The sequence below is a fragment of the Equus przewalskii genome, chromosome 4 (assembly GCF_037783145.1).
Source record: "Equus przewalskii isolate Varuska chromosome 4, EquPr2, whole genome shotgun sequence".
In the NCBI taxonomy this organism is placed as follows: Eukaryota; Metazoa; Chordata; class Mammalia; order Perissodactyla; family Equidae; genus Equus; species Equus przewalskii.
The window spans coordinates 102,836,796-102,853,979 of NC_091834.1; the positions used below are offsets into that span (position 1 = coordinate 102,836,796).

The 17,184-nt window shown below is 45.3% G+C and overlaps 1 protein-coding gene across 31 annotated transcripts in view; it reads right to left on the bottom strand.

Moving 5' to 3' along the window:
• Positions 1-1,753: 1,753 nt before the first annotated feature.
• The window catches only part of KMT2C (lysine methyltransferase 2C), a 269,708-nt gene continuing 254,277 nt past the window's right edge, over positions 1,754-17,184 (bottom strand). For 23 of the 31 annotated variants that reach the window (XM_070616944.1, XM_070616935.1, XM_070616929.1 and 20 more), the window contains 8 exons: positions 14,977-16,096; positions 12,630-12,766; positions 11,237-11,379; positions 10,796-10,964; positions 6,378-6,494; positions 5,944-6,017; positions 5,590-5,698; positions 1,754-3,742 (listed from right to left, as the gene is read on the bottom strand). In XM_070616944.1, coding sequence (XP_070473045.1) covers positions 3,650-3,742; positions 5,590-5,698; positions 5,944-6,017; positions 6,378-6,494; positions 10,796-10,964; positions 11,237-11,379; positions 12,630-12,766; positions 14,977-16,096 — 1,962 coding nt within the window. In that variant the 3' untranslated portion in view covers positions 1,754-3,649. The remainder of the gene's footprint in view (positions 3,743-5,589; positions 5,699-5,943; positions 6,018-6,377; positions 6,495-10,795; positions 10,965-11,236; positions 11,380-12,629; positions 12,767-14,976; positions 16,097-17,184) is intronic. The other 8 variants (XM_070616951.1, XM_070616942.1, XM_070616933.1 and 5 more) reach the window with 2 other exon arrangements.

Below are 17,184 nucleotides of genomic sequence, written 5' to 3' on the forward strand. Positions count from 1 at the left end.
CAGTGCACAGCCAGGTGACACTGGGCTAAGGCGCGCAGACGGGAGAGGCCCGGACGCGGGGAAGCAGGAGGGGCTGGAGGGTGGGGGAGGGGCAGAGGCGAGGATGCGCTCTTTTGAAGTTGAGCAAGTCCACCTGCAAAACCGCCCAGTTCCTTGATTCCCCATTGTCATCGCCATCGCCATCGCCATCGCCTCAGGCCAGGCCCCCAGCCCTGCTCTGGACTAGCGCACTGCAGCCCTATTATCCAGTCGGCCCTCCTGGGCAGCAGCACGGGCCATCTTCAGCTGGAGCAGGGGCCCAGCACTGGTCCCTGGTGCCCCCACTGCACTTAGGTCGTCTGAATCCCCGAGGCTTGGCTTTGCTTCTCTCTGACCTCATCTGCCGCTCCGCTCCGGCCATACTCGGCTTAGTTTTCCCACCCGTCAGCCTCTCTCAGACCTCAGGCGTCTGGCTAGGAAGGCCTTGGCTTTGTCCCTCCCATGGCCGTGTCTTCATTCCTCAGGGCTTAGCTTAACTGTCACCTCCCGAGGACGCCTCTCCTGATCCCAGCCCACCTCATTAGAGCTCCATCTAAAAACCTGCCTTTGTGTCTCTCCACCAGAAAACAAGTCAGTGATGCCCGCAGCTGTCTCATTTGGTGTGTCTTAGTACCTTGTAGGTGTTTAACGTGCTGAGTGCACGGTCAAAGGATGGAGGCAACCACTGCAGCTGACCAGCTGGTAATGTCCACCACGGGGGGCAAGGCCCTGCTCCTGCTTTTACCCCTGGGACCCACTGCAAGGGGACTCTCCGAGTTTGAGGCACCAGGTGGCCATGCAAAGAGAAGCACCTGCCACTGATCTTTGGTGTCACAGATAGCTCACCCTGTGCTGCGTTTCCTCCCACAGATTCATAGCCTCCCCTATTTCCACCTCCCACCACCCTTCTCCCTGTGAGACTATATTCAGGTTAGGAGTTCTGATGGCTACAAAGACCTTCCGTGGCCTTGACGTGGAACACGGAGTTGGCACCGCCCCAGCAGAGAGCGGACCCCAGGCTCTGCGATGACTCGAAGGTTCCTTCCTTCCTTCCTTCCGCGTCTGATGGTTAGAGATCAAGTCTAAGGTCAAAGAAGGCTGCAGCAAGTGACAGCCTTGAAACCTGGTGCAGACCGTGAGCGCTCTCCAGTCCCATCCAGACGATCCCACAAACAGGAAATGTTTTAGAATAGTATCTATCTTAAATTTCTTCTGGTTGGATGGTAGGCGCTTTGAGAATTTCTATAATATTTCAGGGTGTCCATGAAGCACAAGCTAAAAATCTGTTTTAGAAATTGGGAGGGGGATTCTGAGCAACCCCTTAAACATGTCCAACACATTCAATATGACTGACAGAAATGACATCTCCTTCACACACAGTGAGTGTGGGAGAGCTGGCTCAAAAAGAATCAGAAGACTAAGTTTAACTTAAAAGTAGACTTGAAACAAGGGACTAAGACACCATGAATAAACTTTTAATTTGGACTTGGTAAACGCCCTAAAAAGAAACCAGAGGTCCCTTCTTTATCCACCTGCAGGGAGGAGAGAGTCTCTATTTGGCATGAGTTATAAACTTACATCTAAAATTTTTATGCGGAAAGAGAGAGAACCAAGTTGATTACATCAACAGGCCCGTGATTCTGAAAGGCGGACTGGACGGGTGGTGACTTTCAGGCGAGCGTCATTTCAGGGCTCCCATCAGGGCACGAGAGGGGCGGACAGAGATGCCGGCAGCTTGTATAGATGTAAAATATTTTATTTGTAAATGGTGATCTTCTAAATCTGTGTCCACAAATTCCAAAACCCATAACACTCTGTATACTTCAAAAATTCAAATTTTGCCAACATTAGATACTATTATACAGAACAGAAAACAAAACAAAAACCCGGTAGGACAAATACTGGTAGGATGTCAGAATATTGTACAAGAGAAGAAAAATATTCAAGAAACAAATTTCATACAGCTATTTATCAAGAGAAAAATATATACAATTGATTTATTCTGTAAGATAAAAATACATCATGCCATATACATTACAAGTTCAGAACTGCGTCACTGAATCTGCCGACAGCTTACAGCCCACTTGAATTGTGCACAAAACTTCATTTTATACTCAGCCTGTGAAGTGTCAGTACCAGAATTTTAAGTACAAAATAAAAAGCTAACCTGGTTCGAAATGCTGATTAAGTTTCTACAAGCAAACACAAAACAGTGTGTTTTTTTAATTAAAGAAATGTAAACAAACAGTTCATACAAACACATTTTAAAATTACATCTTCCAAAACCCTATTGCCGGCGTCCTGCAGCTGCAAGCACAATCAATCTCTCCTTTTTTTTTTTCATTTTTCAAACTTTTGTGTTAAACAGAAGGCTAGAGAGTTAGAATTGAGTTCCTGCTACATGATCCTAGTACGTTTACATGATTCTTGTGGCTTGAAACAAAGTTCTAATCAAAACTACTTTTGCTGAAGAAAAATTCAGCCTCCATTTGGGTGTATTTTTAAGCAGTTATTCACAGTTATCACAAATTGTAAGCACAAAAAACCTGACTGAGGAAGTAGGGATGCAACAATATAATATGAAAAATTAGTTCCAATTACCAAAACAGCTATAAAAGTGGGAGCCGCAGCGTACACGCGCTCTGTCAGAAGTCAGGTGTAGAAAACAATTCGGTACGAAGAGCGTAGTTTCAAAAAACCCCACACACTCTAGGTTGGAATTTTGGTTATTACGTAATTAAATGGCGTAGTCAGTCACACAGTCATATTGTCGCATCCCCAGGAACGTTTATAAGCACCGAGCTGCTGCAGCGCCTGGGAGCATTTGGTCAATAACTATCTTTATACTGTATTTTTTTCTCAAAATATTTACATATTTGTACAAAGTAACAGAGTTTGTTAGTTCTGCAACAGCAGCAGCTTGGCTTTCTTCTAACTTTTATTTAAAAATAGCTTCATTCACTTATTCAATAATAAATACAAAAAGTTTCTCTTATTTTACAGAAATCAAAAACTACAATAAACTGACTCATGGAATCAAGTATTTAAGTGTATTTTAGTGCAAGTTATTATCCCTTAGCTCTATCCCTAAGGAAGTCATTTCAGTACATTCCTTGTTCAGTGGTGTCTACTTTATTTTAAAAAATTTTTAAATTAGAGGGCCTGCCCCTTTTCAGATAAGGCCGTGGCCAGCACTTTGGACGTCTCCCTTTCGCTGGTGATTTCAGTCTTACATTCATAGGAAGGCCCCTGCCCTGGGGCAGGGCAGCCGTCGGCTCTTTGCCCCAGTAAAAGTTTCTCCTTAGTGAGACTAAAAAAACAAAACAAAACAAAACAAAACAAAACCCACCCACAAAAAGAAAAAAGAAAGAAGGAAAAAGAAAAAAAACAAAAGTGCTGGACCGTCTGTAATTCTGGCTGACCTCAGCAAGGCCAGGAAAGTCGCTCCGCCAGCTCTCGCCTCCTGGTGCTTCTTTAACCTAAAGGACTGAGGAAATCAGAACTCCCAGAAGCTAGTCTTCAAAGTCATAAAACAGAAAACAAAAGTATCTTTCTGTCTGCCAATCCAAAGGGCGTGTTGGATCGCTTCTTCCTAGGGACAAGCCGCCGCTCAGACAGCAAGGAATGCATCTCAGTTCATCCACTTCCTGCAGTTCACAGCTCCACAGTGACACGGAATCTTGTGCTGGTCGTCCTCGAAGTCAAACTTATAGTCATAGCAAAGCTGCCACAGCAAAGACACAGGGTGAGAAAGGCCCGCCCCGCCCCAGCCGCCCAGCGCTCAAACCCAGCAAACACAACAGATGCAAATGAAAAGAAGACTGACTCGCCGAGGCTCCAAGGGACCCGGCGGGAGACGGGGAACCTCGGAAAGAAGTGAGGAAACCAGCAGGGCCATGCTTCACCCGGGGCCCAGGGGGACGCATGAAACTGGGAGGCAGCACCTTTAGGCCGAGCCAGATCTAAGGAAGGTGCATTTCTGCCACTCCTGCCAGCCGCCCCGCGCGCACAGGCCACCAGCAGGCCCACTCAGTGCGCTGAGACCCCAAAGGCTGCCCTCCTCCTCCCCTGCCGGCCGGGCAAGTTTTACAGAGACCACAGCCCCCACCAGCCAATCTTTCTCCTCCTTCCTCTCTCCTCCCTTAAAAGAGTATTTGCAAGATGTCTCTCTATTTAGGGGTGACCCAATTATCAACATCGCAGACCAACCCCGCTGTCAAGGTGTGGGCGCCGCACGATGCCCTTGGTACAAGCCTCACCCTGCTTACCCCTGGACCCCAACCCTGGGGAATCTGACCCTGAGGCTCGGTAAGGTCCCTCGGATTCAGATATCCTGGGACACTATTTGGAAAGACTCCTTTCCACACTGAAAGGGAATCCAGCAGTGTTTATTGAGGGCTGCTTCTCTTCGTAAGGATTCTACTGCCTTTTACTAGGTATTTACTAGGTTCTTAGTGAGGAAATTATTTTCTCCATTTCACATAAAAGGAGGTAGAGGCTTGGAGAGGTTAAGCGACCTATTCAAGAACACTCAAGGGGGAGCGGGCAGTGCGGGCTGCAGCTCAGTGGGGTCTCTGTCTGTCCCAGCGCCAGGTTACCCCACCCCCGAGGGTCCCTGGCATCATGCTGGGGTTCTCACATCTTTCTCTTAAAGTTACTTCGAGCTGTGCAAAATGGGCCTCATGTCAATTCTTGGTTTAAAAATGGGAATTCCAAAAAGACCAAAAAATACAAGTATAATCCCACAGTTGTGTGCACGAAGGGCTGGCGGCTCTAACAAAGTGAAGACCTGCAGGCTGCACCCCCCGCACAGGGGCGTGTGCTACAGAAACCCACAGCCCCAGATCTAGGGCAGCTGGCACCCTTCGAAACGTGTGATCACACTGTGAAAGGCGAGAACCCTAAAGGAGGCGCTCGAGACTACGGTCATCTCGACAAGTGACGTGCTGGGCCACAGGCCTCTGTGAGACCAGAGAAACAAATGTCGAGTTCAGCATTTGAAGCAAAGAAAAAAATAATAAAACAGCCAGACTGTTTGAAAACCTGTTGATGTGAAAAGCCTGTAAGTGTGTACTGATCCTAAGTGTGAATACAAGCAATCTGGAGCCACACGGCGCCCCCAGTGTGCTGTCCGCAGCCTTAGGTGATCTCGCGTGAGCCATGTGTTCCCGGAGACCACGGAGGTAACAGTCCCTGCTGTTCTCCGTCATCAGCTCGACGACAGGCATACTCTTTACAGAGATGGATCCTGCCAAACTGTGACCAGGAGTAGGGGGAAAAGAAGGAGCCTGAGACATGGGAAACGATGCCACACGAGTGATGCAGGGATGCGGACTGTGGAACAGAGAATAGGCCCTGGGGGGCTGGCATCTAACACTTTCACTGCTGCCATGTGGAAGAAAGTGTGGAAAGGTGAAATAGTGAAATAAAACACGCTGGCAAAGTGTGACTACCACGAGGAGAATTTTCCTAGCAATAAAGAAGGGGAAAACAACTGAGCCAGTGACGTGTACGATGGAGTGGGCTCCATACAGGGACGTGAACCCAGCAGACACGATCCCACACTCTTACCTCTTCTCCCTTCTGGATTCTCCGATTGGAGCTGATGATGATTTTGTGTCCTCTCTCAAAAGTCACCACTTCCGCCACACAATTAGGGGCACATGAATGGTTGATGTATCTGCAAGCCACCATTTCAGAAACTATTGTGAAACAACTGGGAGAAGCTTTAAAAACTCTCAGTTCCTAAGGAAGACGTCTTCCTAATTACATTTCTACTTGCCCATTAATAGAACAATAAAAATACACAATTTTAAATAAAAATTCTTTTCAAAACCTAGGTGCCCTGAATTTTTACGACTAAGGGACTAGTGAGCACACCGCCCATGGAGCTTCAGGCCTCCCTGGCCAGAGCCACCCTCTCACCTCGCAGGCCCTCCCGTGAGCGTCGCGTCGATCACGTGGTCGTTGTCCATGCGGAACATGTACACGCCCCGGTTCTGAAAGAGCAAGAAAGCCCCTCATGTCCACGTCCATGTCCATCCACGTCAGGAAGGCCCAGTCGGAAGGGAACTGAGTGAAACACACCCCAACCACACTCGCCGTGGATGTCACACTAACCACAGTTGTGACATTCACATGGTCTGAAGGGAGGTCAGTAACTGGCAGGGAAAACTGGGCTCATCGATCTACAGTTATATCTACACAAATAATAACACCAATGGATGGGAAACAAAATACAAGAATATCCAGGTACAGCTTTTGCTCAAAATTGACCCTAGCATGAGAGTCAGCTGTGGCCCTGGCTTTCAGGGGTCTGGACGACATGGGGACAGACAGAGGACGGCTGTGGCACTGACCTGAGACTCATAAAGTTTCTCTTTTCTGTTTGCTACTTCATTTCGAATGATAGTCCCAATATATTCAATGACCATGGTGTGCTTCTCGATGTCTCTAGCAGCATACAGGCCCAGTCCCTGCAAAAGAAAGTTCGTATAAACCACAAAACACTTCAATTCCTCGGACCACAAATCTGCATTCTCTTTCACACAAGGATATTACCCTTGGGTCATGCCAAAAGCCACAACGAAGATTTCACTTGAACTCAAGCAATCTTTTTTTTTGGTGAGGAAGATTGTCCCTGAGCTAACATCTGTGCCCATCTGCCTCTATTTTGTATGAAGGATGCCTCCACAGCACGGCTTGATGAGCAGTGGGTAGGTCCACGCCAGAGATCCTAACCCGTAAACCCTGGGCTGCCGAAGCAAAGCATAGAACTTAATCACTGCGCCAACCAGGCTGGCCCCTCAAATGATCTTTTTAATTGAATATGTTATCCTCTGAAACTCGAAGACTAGACAATCTTACCACTGAAAGCCATGCCATCACTACCTTGTTTTTGTGTCTTTTATTTACAAAGTTAACACTGTTGACTGCCTAGCCATGTTTTTATCAGGATATCTTATCTTCCATGTAATATCATGCTGAGATCCCACCAACTAAGCAGGGTGATGGCGTCTGGTGTTTATTCTATCCCACTGCTGTCTCTAAAAGGACTGATATTAACAAGCTTAATAAACCAGAAATAAGGCTTACTGAAGGGATTATTAATAATACTAGAAATGGGTTACAGATTTGGCTATGGGGTCCTGGAAGCCAGGACAAAAAGGAAAAACAGGGAAAGTCACTTTGCTCTAATCATCAGGAAAGTTGGAAAGAAATAAAGTCCTTGGGAAAGGCACTGTTTTTCCCTAACGTAAAATTCTAAGGCTGCTAGAGAAATGTACAGGTATCTGAGTTGGCTAAACAGGGAGCCTCTCTCTCACTCAGCAGCTCGTACTGTCTATGCTAGGAGCCTAATAAGTCACATACTCTATGTACCACTTAAACTTTTTTGCACGATATATTCTGGAAAAATAACATACTAAGAAAATATGGATAATTTCCATGAATATTTGTATTTTCTTGTCCCAGTTTGAGTTTCTGCATTCTCCACTAAAACTGAGCAGACGGCGGCAGGGGAGAGGGAAGAAAGACGCGCAGGTGCTCCCTGGTGCACTACCCCAGGCCCACAGCCCCTCGGGGCACACAGGACACAGGGCCTGTTACAGGTTTCGGTATGTGAACCGAATTACCTTCTGAAAAACAGAGTTATGCAGTTTATCTGTTCAATTCCAGATATGACTCACAGGTGAACAGAACACCAAAAAAGACTATGTATGGAGCTCAGTACAGCTGGTACAACAGGTAAGACCAGTGGAAATCAACAGAACCCAGAGAGATCACGCACACGTGGAAGGCAACGTCCAGCGGTAGGTGGTGTGAAAATTCAGTTTGACATGGATGGCTATTTACCAGATGCTGCTTCAGCAACTGGTTATTCAACGGAAGAAAATACAAGTGTCTTAAACATAAAAAATAAAATTTCTGAAAGAAAAAGTCTATGAGACTATATATACGATCTTGTCTTAACCAAGCCAAGAAGCTATAAAAAATTACATGTTTGACTATAAAAATTAAAGCTGTTCAAAGAAAAAAGATACCATATTTCTTGGCAGGCAAAGGACGTTTTGTAGGGGAAAATATCTAGTAGTGCAAGTTCTTACAAATTGAAAAGTGGACAGGGATATGAATATGCAGTTCACTGGAGAGCAAACCCAAATGGCAAAGATGAAAAGTTGCTCCTTCCTCAGGAGGCAGGATCCGCAGCTGAGACAGCAGGCTCAGCTCACGCTCGCCAGGCCGGCGCAGAGATATGAGGGTGGTGACACTGCAGACGGGAGACCAGCAACCCGCCTCACACACCGCAGGAACACATGCATCGTAGCCTTTTTAAGAAAATTAGCCACATCCACTCAAATGAAAAGTGCATACACTTTTGTACAGAAATCTTATTTTTGGAAATATACCCCGTTGGAGTGAAGCTATCAATATGTGGGGATAAACTGTACAAGATATTGATGGGAACACTGTTTGTAAACAAAAAAAAGTAAACTAAATGCTCATCAGTGGTGTAATGGTTTGGTTAATTACAGGTCATCCACATCGTGGAATGGCGCACAGCGATCAGAGAATGCAGCAGAGCCACCGCAGGTTATCTAGTGGACTCCTGAGTACTAGTAGAAAAGTGTATATGACACAATTCCAGTTTCATCTGTACACACAGCTATGTACACATTGTTAAGATAGTAGCACAGAAAAAACAGAGGCTACACACTAAATCATCGGCATGCTTAGCTGGGAGGCAGGTGGAACGAAGGATGAAAAAAGATGATCAAACAACAAAAACTCACCAAACGCTTCAGGTTAAAGATGACAGACTGAACACAGGTAGTGGAGCAACGATTAAAATGACAGTAAGGGAATAAAACCAACACTGGAGAACAGGAATGGTAAAGAGTGAATGAGGGGCCGGCCCAGTGGCCGAGTGGTTAAGTTCGTGCGCTCTGCTTCAGCGCCCCGGAGTTTCACCGGTTCGAACATGGCACGGCTCATCAAGCCATGCTGAGGTGGCATCCCATATGCCACAACTAGAAGGACCCACAACTAAGAATATACAACCATATACCGGGGGCTTTGGGGAGAAAAAGGAAAAAATTTTTTTTAAAATCTGAAAAAAAAGAGTGAATGAGCTCTTTGGAAACCCTTAAAATGGTAAAGTGATAGATCTAGCAGAGAAGACAGAGACACTGCCAGGAGCAGAGAGAGCACTCACTTCCCCAAGAATCTGAGAGAGGCTCCGGTCTCAAGGCAACCACAGAAAGAAGAGAAAGAGGCTGTATTCTTGTGAATACAAGAATACAATGTGAAAACAAGAAATCAAATTGAATGATCAAGAGCAGAAAGGGCTCTTAGCTGATATTTTAAAACACAGAAGAAAGATTAACAGATAAAACAGAAGTCTCAGAACAAGGAAGAGAATGAGGAAACCAAAAACAGGAGGAGGACAAGAGGACTGAGGGGAGAGAGAAATCCTTTCGGGCAGGCGCCAGAACCACCTGGGGTCCCCTCAGAGGCTGGAGTCAGTGAGGCCGGGCCTCCAGCCCTGAGGTCTCAGCAAGTCCCCAGAAGGTGCCGATGCTGCCAGTCTGGGGTCCACACTGTGAGACCCAGGTTCTCAGGGGTCCAGTACTTGTCTCTAGGTGCAAACAGAAACAGGTAGGAACTTGCAAAAGAATTAATACAAAAACCTTTCTCAGACTGAAGGCCATGTTGCTCCAGGTTGAAATGGCTCAAGTCAGGAAAGCAATGAATCAAAATGACCCTAACCCAGGCACATTTTTGTAAAATGCCCAAATATCAAAAACAGAGAAGATCCTGAATCTTCCAGAGGAGGAAAAAGGTTCCAAGGAAGGAACAAGAATCGGAATGAGTACAGACAGTGGACTGTAGATGGGTTTATATATTTGGAAGAGATGGCACTGGCTCTGAGTGGGACCTGATGGGAGGAGACAGGCGGGTCTGCAATGGTGTGGACGAATGAGATGCTAGATTAAAGCGGGAGGCAGAGCCTGAGAGTGGATCTGAGAACTTTGTAGAGGAGGGTGGCGGACTGAAAAAAAACACAAGAGAACTTGATTGACACCTTGGATCCGGGTGTATGGAAGCCAACGTACACTAGTCGATGGTGACAGCACTCTGTAACGTGAGGATCCTGAAGAATAATCAGGCTTAGGGACTGAGGAAGTTTAGCAAAGTGAGAGCTTTCCAAGTCCCTTCTAGGACATGCAAGGGGAGACGCTGAATAGGCATTTGGTCCTTGAGGTCTGCAGCTCAGAAAGAACGGACTACAGACAGAAATTTAAATGCTTAGCGTGTGGATGGCTTTATCTGTAAGGCAGTCCACAATCTATCCACCAGAGTGTATAATGATTTCATGAAAAGGCGGCTTCCAAAAGATAACTCTCAAAATTGGAGCACCTTTTGAAAATATTTTGTGTTCTTCACTTTGTAAGTGCTTGAAATAACTCTAGTGAGCGCTCCACAAATCCAGTATGTACAAAATACACTGCTCCCGGCTCCCCATGAGTTCTTATCAGGATGCAAAGATGTGGACTCCAAAAGCTGTCATCCCACTCGGGGAGGGGACGCATCCTCCTCCAAGACTATGTGCTGAACAGCTAGTGTTACAAATGCACACGATTTGATACGATTTCGAAAATGCGATTCCCTTCCTGCAGCCATGTGAAATCCTTTTTCACATACTAGATGTCAGTATCTTCTGATTGCCAGATCCTGTTGTGTCTCTCCTCTCCCTGAGGACCATGTGTTTCCTCACCTGAATCCGAGACCGGGCCAGATACACATTGGATTTCCATTCCGTCTTCATTTTCCGGTACTGCGATGACTTGGAGTGCACAAACTGCTTACTGTAAGGTGCGTTCAGCTCCCCAGTGACTGTGCTCTGAAATGACTTTGAGGTGCTGGTGCTGTTCAAGGTGTGAGGCCTGCAGACAATGGCATATCAACAGAAAAAAATAAAAGGAAAACTGAAGATATCTCTGAATAAGGCCCGAAGCCAGGCTGATTCAAATTCTTACTGACAGGAACATACATGGAAAGCTGCCTAGCAGAGCCACACGGCAAGTTCTCTGATGTGGTCAGGCACAGACACAGCCAGAGACAGCAGGGTTTGTAAGCAGCAGACAGATCAAGCACAAAAAACCACGAATACGCCTAGAAACCCTGGGCTGTACTATGTGAAGTTAAAACAAAATACCTTAACACAAACCTCTTGACATGGGCACTCATTTTAGGTTCAGAACGGGCACAACCTGTGGGGTTAACGGCGAGAGGAAGTTCCATGAGAGGATTGCGGCCATATCGAAAGGTGTAGTTCTCGCACGCCTCGACCCCAGGCAGCTGGAAAGAAGCAAAGAGACGAAAGGTAACCCGCTTGGCTGAGACCTCAGGCTCTGCTGAGCTGGCCACAGGATGGGCCAGCTCGAATTTCAAAGGGGATAACTTGTCAACATTTTCAAAATGTTGGTAACAAAATGGTCTTTACATAATTGGCCTGCACTCAGATCTATTTAAGTGTGAATACGCAAATTCAGTTTCAAAACAGAACTTAGGAAACTGGAAATGCTCCTTGAAGAAAAAGATTAACCCACAGGACAACCACATACCAACCAATGTGCACGACTGTGGGATTTTAGGATCAGACTGTTCCAACCTTTCCAAACATGGGGAGGGTACTAATTCACAGCTTAGTCCGATCAGCTAGGTTAATGCCAACATTTATATCTTTGTTCGGAATTTTTAAATTAAGTACAGTTAAAAGGCATTTATACGGTTTACTTTCTTAATCGTTTCTCACTTGTTTCAGTTTGACTGTGATGTGACAGTGTTCTCTCTCTCAATGTCCTGGGAGTACAGGTGGTAACTTAAGGTTTAATTGTAAAATAATCTATATGTTAAAGACCTTTTCTAGAATATATTTCTTGTGAACATATTTCTCTAGAGACATAAAAGATACATATCATTTAGGCAAGTCTCTATACCAAAGGAGGCAACTGGGCATATTACTCAACGGCTTCTGGGGTGCCCTCTGCCTCTCCAAAGAAAACTCATCAATGATTTCTTATTCTTGAAGATAATGCCTTATAATCATGCAGTTTTCCAGAAGCACTGTGTTTAGATTCGTTGGGCCATGCTTGTCATTGTATGAGATCACAGACGTTAGGGGAGACCTAAGTGCTCCTGGTATCCGACTGACCCTACGACGAGGGCAGGAAAGTGGCCAGAAACGCCCCGGGTCAGGGAGTGGGCACACTAACGCTGGCGAGCACAGGAGAGCTCGAGGAAGCAAAGCGGGGAGGACCCTCAGCCGCCCAGCGTGACGGGAAGACAGAGTGCGGCGCCTCCCCCCTTTCAGAGAACCTGCGGCTGTGGCCCCTCACTGAGTAGACGTTAGCTTTACTGAGGCCTCCGTGGAATCACGGACGCGTCGTTTTCTCGGAGAGAGACAGGAGTTAACCCACAGGCCAAGTCACCACCTCCAAGTCTCCGGGCTAGTACAGCACAAGTTAAGTGTGCCACAGCGGCCACACTGAGCAACACCGCGTGCACCCAGGAGAGTCCCCACGTGGAGTCCTGCTCGAGGCACTCACTGATTCAGCTATCCGCGCCACTGCTGAGACGGTCAAGCCAAACAGATCTTCTCCTTTCAAATATGCTGGGAAAAGCTGGAGCATTTTAGATTTCTTTCTCACACATGCCACAGGCTCCAAAATTTTATCCCAAACACCTGTATATGGACAAAAACATATAGATTTTCTATGACAAACTTGCTCTCAGCTCAATAGAGAGGAAAACAGGATGCAGTATGACAACAGGAGCGAATGAGGACTGACCACTTGCAGAGACTTACCAGTTTCCAAGTAAACCCTGGTGGGCAGTGATCTAACAAGCCTGGTATTACCTGCTTATCAGACAGCAGCGGTTTATTTTAAAGACTTTATGAAATTTTGGGGAAAAGAATATGTTGCATTAAGGAAATGAAACAATAAAAGTGGAAAAGTTTAATGTAAGTGAAGTTAATGCAAGCAGTCAACTCATTTTCATACTGGCCATATAACATATTAGATTTTCAAAGGATTAGTCCGATCAGTAATTGCTGTAGATATGTTCCTTTCCTCTCAGATTTAAATTAAAATATGAAATTGCTATTTCTATTGGAATTATCTTTAGAGCATTTTCATACATATTTTTAAACTGCTAAACTTTAAAAAAGCTGTTCCCCATTTCTGCATCAATAAAAATGGCAATCTACACATCTATGGACAGCTAATCTTTGACAAAGGAGCTGAGGGCATACAATGGAGGAAAGAAAGTCTCTTCAACAAATGGTGCTGGGAAAACTGGACAGCCACATGTAAAAGAATGAAAATCAACCATTCTTTTTCACCATTTACTAAAATAAACTCAAAATGGATCAAAGACCTAAAGATTAGGCCTGAAACAATAAGTCTTCTGGAAGAGAATATCGGCAGTACACTCTTTGACATCAGCTTCAAAAGAATCTTTTCGGACACCATAACCCCTCACATGAGGGAAACAACAGAAAGAATAAAATGGGACTTCATCAGACTAAAGAGCTTCTTCAAGGCAAGGGAAAACAGGATTGAAACAAAAAAACAGCCCACTAATTGGGAAAAAAATTCACAAGTTATTTATCCGACAAAGGGTTAATCTCCATAATATACAAAGAACTCACACAACTCAACAATAAAAAATCAAACAACCCAATTACAAAATGGGCAGGGGACATGAACAGACATTTCTCCAAAGAAGATATACGGATGGCCAATAGACACATAAAAAGATGCTTATCATCACTAATCATCAGGGAAATGCAAATCAAAACTACACTAAGATATCACCTTACACCTGTTAGAATGGCAAAAATATCCAAAACCAAGAGTGACAAATGTTGGAGAGGCTGTGGAGAAAAGGGAACCCTCATACACTGTTGGTGGGAATGCAAACTGGTGCAGCCACTATGGAAAACAGTATGGAGATTCCTCAAAAAGTTAAGAATAGAAATACCTTATGACCCAGCCATCCCACTACTGGGTATCTATCCTAAGAACCTGAAATCAGCAATTCCAAAAGTTCCACGCACCCCTATGTTCATCGCAGCATTATTCACAATGGCCAAGTCATGGAACCAACCTAAGTGCCCAGCAACTGATGATTGGATAAAGAAGATGTGGTATATATATACAATGGAATACTACTCAGCCATAAAAAAGGACAAAGTCGTCCCATTCACAACAACATGGATAGACCTTGAGGGTATTATGTTGAGTGAAATAAGCCAGACAGAGAAAGACAAACTCTGTATGACTCTACTCATAGGTGGTAGTTAACATATGGACAAAGAGAACTGATCAGTGGTTGCCAGGGGAAAGGGGGGTGGGGGTAGGGCACTAGGGGTGAAGTGGTGTACCTACAACATGCCTAATAATGATGTACAACTGTAATTTCACAAATAAAAAAAAAAAAAGGCAATCTAGGATTAACTCCAGAGGTCAAAATTAGTGTCTAATTTCTGCTCTAAATTTGTTTAGTCTCTGATGCTCCTGAGATGAGACAGTGTACACACGATGCTCCACAGATGGCTCCTGCCTACGAGCTGACAGTGAGAGGGTCCCCACAGTAAACGACAGGCAACGCTCATCTACGAATCGTTCTACTTATTTTATCAACTCCATGTTAAATACATATTCTGATTTAGAGTGAGTCTAGCAAGTGTCTAGAAAACTGAACAGCAGAGAGAGCAAGGTACAACAATACCAAGAAGTTAACATAGATAGGTATTTGTAAATGAAAAATCCACATCTGTTGTTATAAAATATTAAACAAACATGAGAAAAAACACGGAAATATTGACATCAAACATTCATTAGCTTAAGATTAAATAGCTCTGCAGAGCATACAAATGGTGGATCTTACCTTTGGGTGAGCTGTCGCTTAAGACCAGATCTTCATGGCCCTGCTCCACAATTCTGATCACGAACACCGGGCGCCCGTCCTTCTCCACGATGGAGCACAGATAGCGACAGCGCCTGTTGGCATAGCGTGTGCTCCAGTACAGTCGGCTGGCTTCATAGCCAACAGGAAACAGCGCTTTAGAAGAATGGAATGCTTGCATCTGTTGTGGCAGCAACTGACCAATCGTGTGGAAGATGAGGCTTCCAACACGAAAGGTGTGGTCACGCTCCCCGCGCTGCACGATGCTAGCAATCTGTCGCACCTCATCCCGCTGAACATAGACCCGCCTGAAGACTGCAAAGTAACTTAATTCCTGCTCATGAATGCCCTTTGGTTTGTGCAGGGGACAAAGCATAGTTTTATCCTTAAAAAACATGCATTGTGCTTTAATGGCGCAAGTAAAGTGATAAATGTTGGTGCACCGAAATCTGTGACAGCCACTGGTGGCACCCATTTTATGACAGAAGACACATTTCATTTGCAGGCCTCTCCTCAGAGCCAGTTCCACATTTATTAAGGCACCAGCCTGGGTCTCATAGACCTCCGTGGACCACAGAGCACAATTCAAGTGGACCCACAGATCTAAGTCAAGGTTGAGCAGCCTTGCTGGGCCATCTGTCAATCCGTCACCTTCTTCATGACAAAAGCAACACTTCCGATAGTCTTTGGGCACGGGATCAGGTTTAAGGGAAGTGCCTAACTTCTTCAGAAATTCATCTATTTCGTCCTCACAGGGTGGTGTGAATGTCCCCTTGGGGATTACAATGTGAATGCTCCACTTCTTCCATTTCATTCCTCTCCACTTTTTATTTATCGGCCTACAATCTTCAAAACCACCATGGACAGTTCTTAGCCGAGGCTTTAACTTGACTGTCACCTTAAGCTCATCTGGCTTTGCCTCCACTTTGGCTGCTTCAAAAGCAGGAGGGAAAGTGATGGGAGGTGATGCCGGGGGAGAAGCTTTTTCCTGGAGCTGCGGGAGACAATGCACATCTAAAGTGGAGATGTTGTTACTGTACTGATGAAATGCTTTGGAAGGTGTTTCTTTTATAGGTGACTGTGGCAACGAAGGAACAGATTCCTGTGCAATAAAAAGAAATATGAAACAGAAAAGTAATTCATCAGCCCTAAATGCAATTCTTATTAAAACAAAAGGCACAGCAATAGGGTTTTAACAGGGTGTGTGACTCTGGGGGTAGGTAGGAGAAGGGTCTCTAAGTAAGTGGTGAGGACTCACAGACAGCAGAAGTTGATGCCGGACGGCCAAGGTATTTAAGTATCGCGAGAGGGCTTATGACAGTAGGGCACTGTCTGTGGATCCTGCCCAGGCCTTCTCTACCAAGCCGTAACTCCTGAGAATATTCTGCTCTTAAACCTTCTTGGACACCCCTCTTTCTAACCATAATAAAGCCAGAAAAATCAATGCTGTCCAGGAGCTAGCTAATTAGCTAATTTTTTTTCCCCCTGAGGAAGATTTGACCTGAGCTAACACCTGCTGCTAATCTTCTTCTTTTTGTACGTGAGCCACCACCACAGCATGACCACTGACAGACAAGTGCTGTAGGTCCACACCCAGGAACTGAACCCGGGCCACCGAAGTGGAGTGTGCTGAACTTAACCACTAGGCCCCCGGGGCTGGCCCAGGAGCTAGCTAGTTTAATTTGTACAAGGGAACAGTGGTTTTGTTAAACCAAATAAGAACTTAGGAACATAATCTTCTATGAGTTTATCCCTACTCTCTGAAATTCCTGTCTGTTAATCTTAGGCTTAATTAATCAGCGTAAAAGTGGAAGAAGTCCCTTGATAACAAACAAATGATATTCAGCTTTTCTCGGAGGCTGCCCAGGCCTGATCCAACTGCTGAGAGAGCTGAGGGAGAAGCTCCAGTAGTTTCTCTTTAGGTACAGAGTATCGTAAACTAACAAACACCAAACCCACAGGTTCCCCTCTTCTCATGCACCCCGATGCTACACAGTACCTGAAAAAAAAACACGCCTCATATAAAACCCAGAAGCAGGCAGGACCTTTACACTGACGTGACTGTCTGGTGAAAGAAGAGCCCCTCCTCTCACACAGGCTCATGTACTCTAATTCAAAGTCTAAGGTTATTTGGCATATAGCTTGGATCTCATTATCCTCAGGACCACTGCCTGTTAAAAAGAAAGACTC